Source organism: Fusarium venenatum (assembly GCF_020744135.1).
Source record: "Fusarium venenatum strain MPI-CAGE-CH-0201 chromosome Unknown EDB82scaffold_2, whole genome shotgun sequence".
NCBI lineage: Eukaryota > Fungi > Ascomycota > Sordariomycetes > Hypocreales > Nectriaceae > Fusarium > Fusarium venenatum.
The window spans coordinates 2,804,339-2,817,942 of NW_027072130.1; the positions used below are offsets into that span (position 1 = coordinate 2,804,339).

Genomic DNA, 13,604 nt, shown 5'->3' on the forward strand with positions numbered 1-13,604 from the left:
ATCGCGAAAAGGGCAGCTGGTTCGGGCTGCTGAGGCGTTTGTAATAACACCATACATATCATTCAACACACGAATCTCCAAATTTTGGAACACATAAACCTGCGGGCCAAGGCGACATATTGTACCGTTTAGTGCACATAGACAAAGATTTTCAAACCCCGACTCGTAGTGGAAATAAACCATGCCCTCGAAAGACAAAAAATAGCTGGCCATTGGGCTTTTCTAACCGAAGTTTGGGCGGGCTACCTCATAAGGGAATCTTCGAGATGTACTTCTTAACAAACCAAAAGCATTTCATTTTTTTGTTCTATTTCCAGGATGAAATCTTTGTCCCTCCTGGTATCATTGTCTCAACGTTAAATCATACTCCCAACCTCATCACAAAACCCTTACATATACTATTTCTCAATTTTACTTGTGAGCTACAGCAAAATTAGTCATCATGTCAAGATCAGTGAAGACGCTCAAACTTACCAATGCCCTCCTCAGGCACGGGCTCAATGCCAACCACCTCAGCGGCCAGTTGCTTCTTCTGCTCCAGCTTGTCGTCCTTCATGAAGGGGAAAGTAAGAACCTCACGGATGGTGTAGTTGTCAGTCAGGAACATGACCATTCGGTCAATACCCATACCCCAGCCGCCAGTAGGAGGCAAACCGTACTCGAGCGAGGTACAGAAGTTCTCATCGACCAGCTGAGCCTCGTCATCACCCTGGTCCTTCTGACGGGCCTGCTCCTCGAAACGCAGACGCTGGTCGAAGGGATCGTTCAACTCGGTATAAGCATTGGCGATCTCCTTCTTGCACACGAAAGCCTCGAATCGCTCACACAGACCGGGGGTCTCACGGTGGTACTTGGCGAGAGGGCTCATGACCTGAGGGTGGCCAGTAATGAAAGAGGGGTTGACACACTTCTCCTCGATGAACTCGCCAACCAGCTTGTCAATAATGCGGGCGTTGGTCAGAGGAGGTGTGCACTCCAGGTTCATCTTCTTGAGGACCTTCTTGAGGAACTCGTTGGTCTCTTGAGTATGGAGCTGGTCACCAGAAGGGAACTTCTCGCCAGTAGCCTCCTCAAGAGTGGGAATCATCTCATATCGAGGCCAGGGTGCCTCCCAGTTGACCTCGTACTTCTCGCCACTCTGAGTATGGAAAGTAGTCGTATAGCCACCAGTGAGGTACTTGACAAGACCGGAGATCATGTCCTCAGTGGTCTTCATCAGGTCGTTGACGTCCGCGTAGGCCTCGTAGAATTCAATGGTGGTGAATTCAGGGTTGTGAGTAAGATCAGCACCCTCATTTCTGAACTGACGTCCAATCTCGTACACGCGGTTGAGACCACCGACGACAAGCATCTTGAGGTAGAGTTCAGGGGCGACACGCATGAACATCGGCATATCATACTCGTTGTGGTGAGTGGTGAAGGGCTTGGCGGTAGCACCACCAGCAATTTGGTTCATCATGGGAGTCTCAACCTCGACGAAGTCACGCTCGTCGAAGTATCGGCGAATCCAGGTGATCATCTTGGATCGGGTGATGAAGACGTTACGGGCCTTCTCGTTGCAGATGAGATCCAGGTATCGCTTGCGGTATCGCTGCTCGAGATCCTTGAAGCCGTAGTGGTCATCGGGAAGGGCGTGCAGACAAGGAGTCAGGAGAACAACCTCAGTGGCGAAGATGGACAGCTCACCCTCCTCACCCTTCTCAATCTTGGTCTTGGGGGCAGTTCTAGGATGATGTCAGCTCTAAGCTTTCTTCAATTGATAGTTTGTCAACTTACCGACCAGGGTATCCGATAATGCCGATGATATCACCTCGGCGGAGGTGTTCATGCTGATCCTCGAAAGAAGGAGCTCCCTCGCGAACCTCTTGAGCCTGGCACATGATCTGAACCTTGACACCTTCAGTTCGAACATCGTAGAAGAGGAGCTTGGCGCCAGATGCTCGCTTTCCGTGGACACGGGCACCAATTTGAATGATCTTGTCCTTGGCGTGCTCGCCAGACTTGAGGTGACCAAACTCCTCGACGAACTTTCGCAGGTCGTATGTAACATTGAACTTGTGAGGATAGGGGTTGGGGCTCTTGGTCTCGCGGAGCTTGTTGATGTTCCTGGATCGGATCTCGAAGTACTGGTTGGGGGTGAGGTCCTTCTCAGCAGCCTCAGCACCACCGGCAGCCTTCTTGGGAGCAGGAGCAGGACCACGCTCGGCAGCCTTCTTCTTCTTTTCCTCCTCCTTCTGGCGGGCCTTCTGGCGCTTCTTCAACTCGGTCTTGGAGATCTTCTCACCAGTTACCTCGTCGAGGTGCAGGTTGGCAACCTGCTCGGTCGGAGGGGCAGCAGCATCAGCCATAGTTGCGTCTCGTTCTCGCGAATGCGGAATTGATATGGCAGGATCTCCAGATCAGGCGTCGATACCTGATTTAAATCTCTTCTGCCTGCAAAATGAGTCAAGCTGTGATGTTGTGAGTCAGTGGATCAGTCAGGGCAGGAGGAGGGGCAGAAGAAATGGTGGGCGCCACAATCGCGGGGTAAATTTTTACTCAGGCATTTACCTACTTGTTCAGCCACATGCGTATCAATTGGCTAGTAGATATTCATTAACACCCAAAGTACTGAGATACGCCAATTACAGAAAAGAGTCATGGACAAACACAGGTAGTTTATCAGTATTGGTCATATTATTGCATCGCGGGCAAAAGCAGATTTAGCTCGCTCAAAGTCTTTCATCATTACGGGTTGCTTTTGGTGATAGTCTACCTACCTAGATCAGGTATTGATTATGCTATGAAACACATAGTGGAAATGACGGTGCTATTCCAGATACATGGCATCCCCACGAACTCCCTGCATTGCCATGGCTATATCTCCTCCGTGCATGCCTGCATTTTGCATCGCCATATTCATGTTAGGCATAGAGCGGCTCAAATTGATTGCGGCACGGTTGACAGGACTTCCTGCACCGTTGGGCATCATGAACTGTGCATTACGTTGCTGCTGCATAGGACGTGTACGTGGCACCTCGAGGGATGCTTGCTGCTGAATAGGTTGTTGTGGTTTGATCGGAGAAGGGTTGACCATGGCAAAGCTATCATCGTCTTCCATTTCTGCATCGGCATCTTGATCGCTATTCTCAGCAGTGGAAGATGGGTCGGTCGTAGCGGTTGAGGCGGTGGTATGTTCGCTGGTTGCGCCATTAACACTGGTGGTCGAAGGACGCTTAGAAAGTTGAGGTCGCTGAGGTTGTTGTAATTGTTGTTGCTGCTGCTGCTGTTGTGCTTGGAATTGTGGCTGGGATGGTGTCTGAATTTGTGGCGTAGATTGAGTGCCGTTGACAGTTGTACTATTGGAAGCTTGACTGGATTGGTCCAAGGATCTTTGGGCATTCATTCCATTGGCATTGGCTCTCGACGAAGCAATGACACTCTTCCATCGCTCGATAGACCTCGAGACGAGGGTTGAAAGATCAATCTGGCTATCCTCGAGGGAGAAACCAACAGCCCTTCCACCCTTCACGGCCTGTTCGTAAGAAAGAGCAAGAAGTTCTCGTTCCATTGGGATTGTGACAGGTGGCGCGAGCCTGAACTCTTTCGGTTGCTGAAGCTTGTTCAGTTGTTCAATCTGGGACTTGAGATTGGCATTCTCTTGTTTGAGTCTGTGCTGCTGTTCCTTCATCTTCTCGGCCTCCTTGTGCTTTCTTCCCACACCTCGAGCCAATTCGAGGATCCAAAGCTCTTGCTGTCGCTGAATTGGCAAAGTTCCCCACACTGCGTACGCCGATTGAAGATGCTCATCCACTTGCGCCTCCAGTTGTTCTGCCGCCTTCTCAGCCTTCCGAACGGACTCTCGAGGGTTTCGGAAACTGTTTGCTGTGGGAGGATACTTGAACTCATCCATCACGGCAGTGGTAGCAGCAGCGCAAGTCACTTTCCAAGCCTTGAATTGCCCTGCAAACCAAGTCTGTAGAGCTTCGAATTCGCGCTGTCCTGGCGACTGGACGGACCATGATGTCGATGTAGGATGCTGCGTTGATGAGAAGAGAGTTGGAGGAGGTTGTAAGCATTGGAGGGTCAACGCAGGGAAGTCGAGAGACAGAGGGTCGAAGTCGAATGGCATCGAGTTATTGTCGAGTTGTACCCTGGCACAAGGTTAGCTTTTTATGACCAAAGCGGCTACAAAAGTCAATAGACATACTTGGCTGCCCTCCAAGAACTAAGAAGCTCCCGCAATGCTAACTCCGCAGCACGTGCTGTATCCATGGCATCGGAAACTTTTTGTTTGACGTCGAACTGGGCCTTCTGAATGGCTTGCTTACTAGCAGTCCGTTGCATACCGGGGCGTTTTGGTGGCTCGGGTGCGGCGTCGCCTTCCCAACTGCCTCTTTTGGGGATATCGTTCATGACGCCAGTGGCCTCCCATGTCGGTTGGAAAGGAGGCGCATATTTCATAGTCTGATCAACGACGAGCTGGTTGCTCTTGGAAATGACTGGTGACTGGAAATCCTCGTTTTCGGGGAGAGATGTTTCCTTCATTACAGGTGCTCTTGGTGTTCCTACAGGAGTTGAGGTTTCCCGTCTCCCTCCTAACGAACCTCGCGCCTGTCGCCTTGTGATACCACCACGGAGCTTCTTGATAGCATCGACATCGTGAACACCATCTGGTGGTTTTGGGTTCTTCTCTTTAATGTACAGATCGAGATGGCGACCTAGGGAAGAAGAGGTGAAAGCCTGCCCGCAAAAGGGGCAATTTTTGTCTTTAGGGGCGCCAGCTTTGGGGGTTCCTGAATCGGCAGTTTGGGGCGTCGAATCGGGCATTTTGAACGAGGTGTGAAGGATCAATTTGAAGGAAAATTAGGGGAACGCGAGAGTTTTGATTTTTTTGCGAGAGCGAGTGCCGAGAAGGGAATACGGAGGTCTCGATAACTATAAGAGTGGGAAAAAAAGGTCGACGACTACGGCTCCAAATGGGGAGCTGTACAGACGTTAATCATAAGGAGCGAGCGAGGGTTGAAGAGAAAAAAATAACGAGCGTATTGGGGCCGAAACCTCCGGACGGAAGGACAGGTCAATAGACGTTTAGGTAAATCTGGGCATGGATGAAGTTAAGATGAAATTGAGAAGAGAATGATCGAGATGTGAGTTTTCGGGATAGATAACAAGAGAGCGAAGTCGAAGTCGAAAGCGAGAGCAAGAGATAGAGAGAAGAAATTGAGAGACTCGAAATGTTTAGCTAGTTAAATTTAGAGGCGAGCGATGAGAGAGAGACTAAAGGGGAAGCCAGGTCTCGTAGCATCACTGCGTTTAATTGTTCTTTTGGGTTTTTCCCCCCTCTCCATTTTAAAATAAAGCCTCCTCCCAGGTGAGGTCCATTTCTATTCAGGGGCGGAACCAATCCAACCAAGACCCCCGAAATGGACCCCCAGATTGGCGCCACCAGCACTAAGCAGCACCCATGAAACCCCTGACTTAGTGGCCGTCCCGCCGTCTGGATGTCTCTCCCGCTGCTCGCTTAGCGCTGATCGGGCTTCTCTGAGAGGTCCGGTTTAGTGCCGTCGGGACCTGGAGCTTTCTGTCGATGCTCCTGAGATCCATGGAACCTACCTCATCTTTGCCTTGGTTCTGTAGGGCAGGGCAGGGCAGGGCAGTTTTGGTTTATTTAGGGTTTTCTAACGGCAAGATCTCGATTCATAATGTAAATAGGTAGGTACCTACTGTACGACTAGTAAAGACATTGGCGGGGAGAAAAAAGCACTTTTGAACAAAGACTTGCCAACTTTCTTGACAAGCTCATCAGAGCTGCGCATCTCATATAGCTAGCTCCTGGATTCGGCCATCGGCAATTGTACTAGACGGTGTAGTTGATCGGCCAAGGGTGGCTAAAAGGGGAGGAGGATATGCAACTATAAATACAACAATTTCTCATGGATGCTAATATTAGGCTATGGAAATCACACATGTTAACAATTTACTCTTGACGCCCTCTTTTCACTGTTCTAATGAGATGGAGTTGGTAGCCCACTAGACAATGTCGGTTATGCTCATAGTATTACTAGAAACCCACTTGCTGCTCTACATTCAACCACGACCCTTGAAGGTCGACTGTTGGTCAGATTCCTCTGCCACGATAGCCGCAGATACGAGGTCCTTGAACAGAGACGCGAAAATTAACACTAGCTGGTCCAAAATATACAACTTTAACAATAGACCTTAAGCTAGTTAATGGCTCTCCAACTGACAGCCTGGCGTCAACCAAATAGTATCCCTCGATTTCAACTGTTGGCTATCTACATTTATTGATTGGACGCCCAGTAGGTTTTGAAAACGCCACAAACCTGCATATCCGAACTGAAGGGGCTTGGTGGCTTTGCCCAACGTGCGCCCCCTTTTATATGCTTACCCAGACAGTACTTGCAGTGTGCGTATTTCCATCCGGACATAAGTTCTTTGAGGAAATATGAACCAACGATATCTCATCTTCAAACCCCAATCATAGTAGCTGATATGGCCCGGGGGAAAAGACCGCTCCAATCCTCCGCCAGTCTTGTAGCGTTAGACACTACCTAGCCTGGACAAGATTGGTTTTGGACCGCAAAGCATGGGTAGCGCCGGCCATGGGGTTGTTCTTAGGCATTGGCATTGGATCCTTGTCCGAGACAGTGAGCTTCTGCGTACCCCTTAACCACCGCAGGAGCACTATCTCACAAAGAGCAAAGAGCCACTCAACACTGCATCTGCTTAATTACACTCTGCAGCCCATTAGCCCATCAACTGCAGCATAGACTTGCTTTTCTGAACTCCCAATGGATTTCCAGTTTTCCGAACAAGAATGCAGCACCCAGCAAGTCTATCCCGTCCTGGATTCAATCTAAGTGCTATTTATCTGCTTGGCAAAGACACCGGTCTCCTGTTCCGCATTGAGCAGCTCGGAGATACAACAGTACTAGCAGAAAGGATAACGAGGGAGTGTGTATGGACATAAACCTGGTTCTCCAAGGGCATTGGCACATGTTCCATTGATAAACTTTCCTCTTACCTCATACCCCTGAGCAGAGCCGCGGCCAGTGCCTATCGTATGGCCAGAATACGGCAACTATGCTGGACCGTGGGCTTGTGAGGTCACATATAATAGCCGCCAGTGCTATGTAGGAGGGCATGCCTAGTTGTTCATTAACCGCTATCCACTTCGCTTCATTCATAGCATTGTGGAAACCGAGACCAAGCACTGCTATGCTTGTCGAGTTTGCTGACAACGTTTGGAATGCTGAGCCCCCTGCGAGATTATGACTCTGGGCTCTTCAGATTTTTGCTTTTTGTCAAGAAATCAGAGACTGGACAAGCCCCTCGCCAATACGGATCTAGCGTCTACCCAACTTATCACAGCACCCTTGGGGCATCATGGAACTTGGCTGCTATGATAAAAAAAGACAGAAAGTAAGCGTATGCCACCTCAGATTGGACTTTCAGGTCAGTCATCTTTTGTACACCATAATCTTAAATGTCAACATTTCAGTTATCCCCTAGAGCGTTGACAGCGTTAACAGGGGCTGAGTTGCGATAACCAAAGAGTCGCAGGCAGAGGAAAAGACAAATCCACCCACATCATAGGAGCACAAAGACAGGACAATGCGATGTATCTAGGCGGTCTCCATGACTATTAGTTACTATATTAATTTTCTGATAAGTGAATATTCGCAAGAAACAAAGGCTTGTAAGTAATCACGTGAACTTGGTCGTGCGCCACATCAGCTTGAGCCGCCTATGCACAACCGCCACTCCAAAGGCGGAAGCACCTTCTTTCACAAGTTGCCGGGTGGTGTTAGCAGCCGAACTTGTTGATGCCATTCAGACACAACGTTGATCCCCTTCAACTTGCTAAACGATAATATCTTTGCGCAATAACGCCAGGTCTCCAAAATGCCACCCGGTATGTTCAAAATTCCTTGCAGCGACATCTTCATAGCCCATGCATGCCTACTGCGCGCGACCAATGACGGCGCGTCGCGATTGCGTCTGGCACAACCCGACGAAACATCGCTTTCTATGGTTGCAACCCATTTTTCAAAGTTGCTAATCAATGCGCAGCTCTGAGTGACGATGAAAACTCCGACCTTGAGGAGTTTACTACACCCCCACGCGCTGCTCGCAAGAAGTCAACATCAGCCGTGGTGCCTGACAAGTTTGAGGACACCAAAGACGGGTCAGAGGAAGAGTTGGACGAGGACGAGTAAGATATCAACAGACCAATCAAAGGGGAAATACTGACGGGCTGCAGATTCGTTGTCGAGGCGATCAAAAAGCATCTCATTGACGAGGATGTAAGGGAAGCACACGACTTGGCTTGGTACATGTTAACCGTCATTGCAGGGCACTCTGAAGTTTCAAGTCAAGTGGGAAGGATACGAAGCCAAAAAGGATCTGACTTGGGAACCGGAGGAGAATCTTCGGTATGTACAACACTAACTTCAATGGTCGATAACGTCTCTCCTAACGAGTCACCCACAGTGAATCTGCTCAAGAAATCCTAGACAAATATTTCGACAAGCTCGGAGGTCGAGAGAAGCTATTCGAGGAGACAGAAACCGCATCCAAAACGAAGAAGCGGCGCCGAGCTACGAACGGCGGCACTCCTAGCACCACCGCCTCAACAACAAAACGATCTCGACAAGGCGATACGCACCCTGCCAACACTACACCTCCCGCCACATCCAAGCCATGGAGTCCGCCCGCGGGCTCATGGGAGGATGAGATCGAATCAATCGAGCTCGAGGAGGACGAAAATATCGGTAAGATCATCGTTTATCTGAGATGGAAGAACGGCAAGAAGACCAAGCACGACACGGATGTGGTTTACAGGAAATGCCCACAGAAGGTGAGTAACCTAGGCTATATTATATCATTTGTTAGGGGCATATGCTAATGCGACGCGGCACAGATGCTTCGTTTCTACGAACGCCACCTTAAGATCGATAGAGGCGAGAACAAGGAGCTTGTGGAAGAAGCTGAGAACTAGACAGCAAGCAAGGAAGCAGGCAGGCTAACATATGTCCTTGGTCTCGGGCTTTGCGAGAGGATCTCAACAGGAACGGCGTTTGGCGACCAATGGGAATATTATTTTGCATTTATGTTGACTTTTTTTTTTTTAACCAAGATACGCGCGAGCGATGGGCATTCAGTCGGTAGTAGACTTGGTGTTTAATTGGGGGCATGTTCGTATTGCAATGCATGCGTACCGTACGTACGTACAAAAGGTTACTCCGTATCTACTTTAGAGAATGCGAATCACCCGATTGAACAACAACAGCAATTGATGGAAATGCATGACATGTGACTGGTGGTACCTTGCATTGAATTAGACGGAATCGCGGCATGTTAGCTTGGGTAGTTGGGTCTCTTTACTTTTTGGGCCTCAAGCTGACCGACCCTGACGCGACTTAACGCGATAATGGATACTAAAGTGTCGTAAAAGAGAATAAGGTGACGTTTTCTGCGAGGCTGGGAAAATCTGAAAGCTGTCCAGCGTGTCAGAACCCCTGGCAAACTCCACCATAAGACCCCTGCAACCCAGCTCTTTACTCCCAGCCTTGCCATTTAACGCGTCCATTACTTTACCGTACCTTAGTATCTACTAACTGAGTCTAGCTACAAGAGAAAAGACGGTGGCGGGGCAACGACTTATAACAGAGTGACTGGCCATGTGTGATTAAGAGAGTGAGACTGAGACTTTACATTCCTACTCCCGTTTTTTTATTCTTTCATTCTTGAGAAACGAATCTAACGATTTATTTTTCTTGTAAAAAGATAGATACAGTGAAAACAGCTCATTTTACGATTTCTACGACATCATCCATCTATATCACGAAGCTTCTGATTGGTTGACTTGGTTGCACCGCTTCTTTGACTCAACTTCAACTCAACACTTGCTACTACGACATTCTTGACTGAGTATGTCGATCCTCTGCTTCAAATCTAGGAACATTAACTAACTCTGCGTCAGATTAAGATATTCTCTTAAACATCAAAACTATATTTGGTCTACAGCAAAGTCAACTTCACTCAATACACTCCCCTCACTCACTCTTCAACCGCCAACATGAAGAAAAACGACGTTATCGCCATCATTATCATCATTCTCTTCATCATCCTCGCCGGTGTCTCATTTGGAATCTGGAAGCTTGTCTCAATGGCCAAGAACCACATGAGCGCGACTGGGTCAAGCAGAAGCTCCACCGACATCGCCGACTAATTCAGAAAAACCTCGTCTTCCTGAACCACACTCCATCGACCTTCAACGGCTTTCTAGCCTCTCTTCTCGATACCCCTCCAAGCATAGAAAATGCTTGGTTGTTAACTTTCTTGTTTATTCCTTTTTGGGCACAGCGGTTTTGTGATAATGATCATATCTCATTATTTTCTGTTTTCTATTTTTTGTCAACATAAAAATGATGGTGGAATGTGGGTTGGTAATGTCTGGACGGTCGGTTGGTGATTTGAATATAAATCACTCATGTTATGGGTATCGGCGCAACATGGCGGTTTTGATGAATAGGTCCTTTTTTTTTATTTTTCTTTTTTTATGTGTTATGTATACATGGGTGGGTGCAAGATAGACTGCTTTTACGATGTTAGGAAGTCAAGTATGGCATGATTAAGAACACAATGCAATGATTTTACAGCAATTATATCATCTTATCTTTCCTCTAGTATATCTATTCAATAGGCATCGCGCTCCAGCTCTCATCACAACTCGGATTGATAGTGAAATGCAAGTTGATAATAACTGTGATGGTCAATGACTGTAATTAAAAGATTCGTTAATGAAATTCTTGACCTTGAATTGTCCGTCTGTGACAAGACTATCCTAAAAGCATATGTATATAAACTCACGAAACCAACTACCACTTCCAAATAGCACAAAAACCCAGTTTCAACCAACTCTATTAGAACATATATAATCCGAATTCAACAACAAGTCCTCCCAATACCGCTACAATGGGAAGAATCGATATGGAACTCGAACTCACCGGCCTAGCCACTCTGGCTTCTAAGCTCAACCTCGACTGTCCGGAATCTTTCGAGAATCCAAGAAGCATTGCTCGCTATCAAGAATACCCTTTTGCTCGCTTTAACCACGACGAGGATCAGCCTGATGTCATTGACAAGAACAGTGTCGAGTATCGTGTACGCCTCGCTAAGGTCATTCGCGCTCTCGACAATGCCTACGAAAAGACTTACACGAAGTACCAAGCCCGCAAGGCTGACTACATTGCAGAGCTGGAGGCAGACGAACAGCGAATGTGGAACCGTTATATTCTCGACCCAGCCTACAAGAAGTCGCCCATCGAGGGTACGAAGATCACCGGCTTTGACCGCATCAGCTTTCATGATACATTTGTCAAGGAAACCCCCGACTACAGTGACCTGCAGGATCTGCAGTGTCAGGTGTACTACATTGGAAGGCTGCTCCGCATTGGGCGCATGGAGAAGGCTCGGCTGGATGGTTCTAACTCTTTTGTTTATCTTCGTAACGAGTGGGCGAATATGGCTGGTAATAAGTTTGACGATGTCTCTGTTGACAGTAACCTTGACGATGGCTCTCAAGCTTGGTCTCGTTCTACTTTCCACAACGCCATTTATGATTAGGAATCGAGTGAGTGGAAGGATGCTGAGCAATCTGTGCTCTATGAAGATATCAGGGGTTAGACGAGAACAAGCATCAGAATAATCACAAATCATAAATCACCTCCCTTTAAGGCTCAAGTTCAACCCAAACAAAACTCTATTCCATTCGCCGGCTAGCGGCATTCTATCAATATGTATAACAAGAGAACCCCTAGTCTATCTATCTGGTTCCTTGATGCGAATCCTATTCAATGTACAAGAACAAAAAAGCAAACTCAATCAAACCACTGCGCCGTGTCGTAGTCGCTCTAGTTGCGAGCAAAGGGAGTGGGAGTAGGGACCACGACGGGCTCCTCAGTGGCAACGGGAGGAGGTGCAACAGGAGCAGCAGGAGGAGTGAAGACGGGGGCTCCAGGGACGGGGGTAGGGACCACAGGAGGAGTGGGAACAACGGGAGGAACAGGCACTGATGAGGCACGTTAGTAAAGATATTGATTCAAGTTGTGCTTGCGGTGCAACTTACATCCACTGCCAGGTTGACCGCCAACAGGGGGGCTAGGAGGCATAGGAGGAGGAACTGGCAACCAACCTCCAGGACCACCAGGCCCGCCGGGTCCGCCAGGTCCAGCTCCGGGAAGAGTGCCGTTCATAGGAGGGGGAGGGAAGAAACCTCCAGGAGGGCCGTCTATACGAATATTAGTACGTTATACGAAATTCTCTGGGATTGTAACTCACGGGGATGGAAAGGAGCAGCCATGGCAAGGGGAGCCACAGTGGCGAGGACAAAGGCAAAGAATCCGGACTTCATCTTGGTAGTTGTGAATAAGAGATAGTGACAGAACAAGATGTTATTGTTGTGGTTTTCTGGATAGAGAAGTAGGACGGCAGTTGGCGACTTGTAGACTTTTATAACGAGACGAGGCCAGCTCAAGAACAAACAAGGATAAAAGATGGATAACGATAGATGGGTCACAGACCAGGGAGTTGTTGATAAGAATAGAGTTAAAAGAATGGGATGGGTCAAGGAGATAGAACCTGTTTTTTTGACGAGAACAAGGCCATGACTATATAGTTATCTGTATCTGTGGCTACGTAGTCGTAGTAGGTCCGCAATCCCCCTTGATAGCCTCGCAAATCTTTACTTGGATGGAAGAATTTCTCCGTCCTAGTTTCTAGACCCCTTGAGTGATCAACGAGAATTGAGTCTGTTGTATTGGATGCAACCCACTGGCGTATTAGACGGAATTATCTGTGAGCGAACCAATAATGACACTAGGGTCTCGTCTTGATGAATGCTAGGATTTCAAGTGCAGGGGGGTGGAGAGGGAAAGCTTGTCTTGTCTTGTCTTGGGTGTTTCCCTGTTAGATGGTTGGACTTGAGGCTCACATGGGCTGCATTGCATATGCTGCCTATACCCAAGACGTTATAAATTAGCATTTTATAGGTGATTAATTATCCGATGTAAGCCGTTAGTCTAATCTAGGTAGCTTAAGTCAATTGTGAGATTTAGACATCAACATCTTTAATCCAACGTCTTGAATTCTCTTTTCCAACTTTTCGTTAATTCAGTCACAATAGTAAGAAAATAGATAACCTTGATGATCGTCCATTATGACGCTCGCTCAACTTGTTCGTCTCCATAAAACGTGTCCACAGTTTTCTCTGCTATGTAACATGCGACGCGTAATGCAAACAAAAGTTAGTAGGTAAGGAAACATTCCATCACTATTCGCTATTTCTTCCAGCCAAACAAAATGCCCCATAACCCAATTCCTTGACACGACCAGTTTCAACTTTTGTTTCTCCACCCGCCGTTAAAGTCAAAAAGGGAAGCTGAGTCAATGAGGCTCTCTCTGCAAGGTACAGAAAGAGGGAAAAACAAACATAACTACGTATCTTTACTGCAGATCTTCCTTCTCAACAGGGTTCTTTGCTCCATATCAAGGATCTGACGACGTGGCCTCCACGGCAAGGAAATGGCTGAGATCCA

At 47.8% G+C, this 13,604-nt stretch overlaps 5 protein-coding genes across 5 annotated transcripts; 2 read left to right on the top strand and 3 right to left on the bottom strand.

Moving 5' to 3' along the window:
- Window positions 1–327: 327 nt before the first annotated feature.
- EDB82DRAFT_149093 (uncharacterized protein) lies at window positions 328–2,553 on the bottom strand. Its single transcript, XM_065607068.1, has 2 exons — window positions 1,777–2,553; window positions 328–1,724 (listed from the first exon to the last, which is right to left on the bottom strand). Exons 1-2 carry the CDS (start codon window positions 2,346–2,348, stop codon window positions 452–454), a joined length of 1,845 nt encoding a protein of 614 aa, XP_065464619.1. The 5' UTR covers window positions 2,349–2,553; the 3' UTR covers window positions 328–451.
- Window positions 2,554–2,809: 256 nt separating this feature from the next.
- EDB82DRAFT_523598 (uncharacterized protein) lies at window positions 2,810–4,809 on the bottom strand (the record flags this gene model as incomplete). Its single annotated transcript, XM_025733825.2, has 2 exons — window positions 2,810–4,133; window positions 4,190–4,809. 2 exons carry the CDS (start codon window positions 4,807–4,809, stop codon window positions 2,810–2,812), a joined length of 1,944 nt encoding a protein of 647 aa, XP_025584692.2.
- Window positions 4,810–7,784: 2,975 nt separating this feature from the next.
- Window positions 7,785–9,410, top strand: EDB82DRAFT_496654 (uncharacterized protein). Its single transcript, XM_025733826.2, has 6 exons — window positions 7,785–7,918; window positions 8,077–8,218; window positions 8,267–8,309; window positions 8,359–8,438; window positions 8,497–8,863; window positions 8,927–9,410. Exons 1-6 carry the CDS (start codon window positions 7,909–7,911, stop codon window positions 9,002–9,004), a joined length of 720 nt encoding a protein of 239 aa, XP_025584693.1. The 5' UTR covers window positions 7,785–7,908; the 3' UTR covers window positions 9,005–9,410.
- Window positions 9,411–10,983: 1,573 nt separating this feature from the next.
- EDB82DRAFT_554470 (uncharacterized protein) lies at window positions 10,984–11,634 on the top strand (the record flags this gene model as incomplete). Its single annotated transcript, XM_025733827.2, has 1 exon — window positions 10,984–11,634. One exon carries the CDS (start codon window positions 10,984–10,986, stop codon window positions 11,632–11,634), a length of 651 nt encoding a protein of 216 aa, XP_025584694.2.
- A 287-nt stretch (window positions 11,635–11,921) lies between these two features.
- Window positions 11,922–12,421, bottom strand: EDB82DRAFT_474299 (uncharacterized protein; the record flags this gene model as incomplete). Its single annotated transcript, XM_025733828.2, has 3 exons — window positions 11,922–12,079; window positions 12,137–12,298; window positions 12,349–12,421. The coding sequence occupies 3 exons, from the start codon at window positions 12,419–12,421 to the stop codon at window positions 11,922–11,924; spliced, it is 393 nt and encodes a 130-aa protein (XP_025584695.2).
- Window positions 12,422–13,604: the final 1,183 nt, after the last annotated feature.

Bases quoted from the DNA above. Each gene is read 5' to 3' on its own strand.
- EDB82DRAFT_149093 (XM_065607068.1), bottom strand. From the start codon at position 2,348: ATGGCTGATGCTGCTGCCCCTCCGACCGAGCAGGTTGCCAACCTGCAC. The intron at 1,725-1,776 runs GTAAGTTGACAA...ACATCATCCTAG, and splicing joins ATTATCGGATACCCTGGTCG to AACTGCCCCCAAGACCAAGA.
- EDB82DRAFT_496654 (XM_025733826.2), top strand. The intron at 8,219-8,266 runs GTAAGATATCAA...GACGGGCTGCAG, and splicing joins GAAGAGTTGGACGAGGACGA to ATTCGTTGTCGAGGCGATCA. The intron at 8,439-8,496 runs GTATGTACAACA...AGTCACCCACAG, and splicing joins GAACCGGAGGAGAATCTTCG to TGAATCTGCTCAAGAAATCC.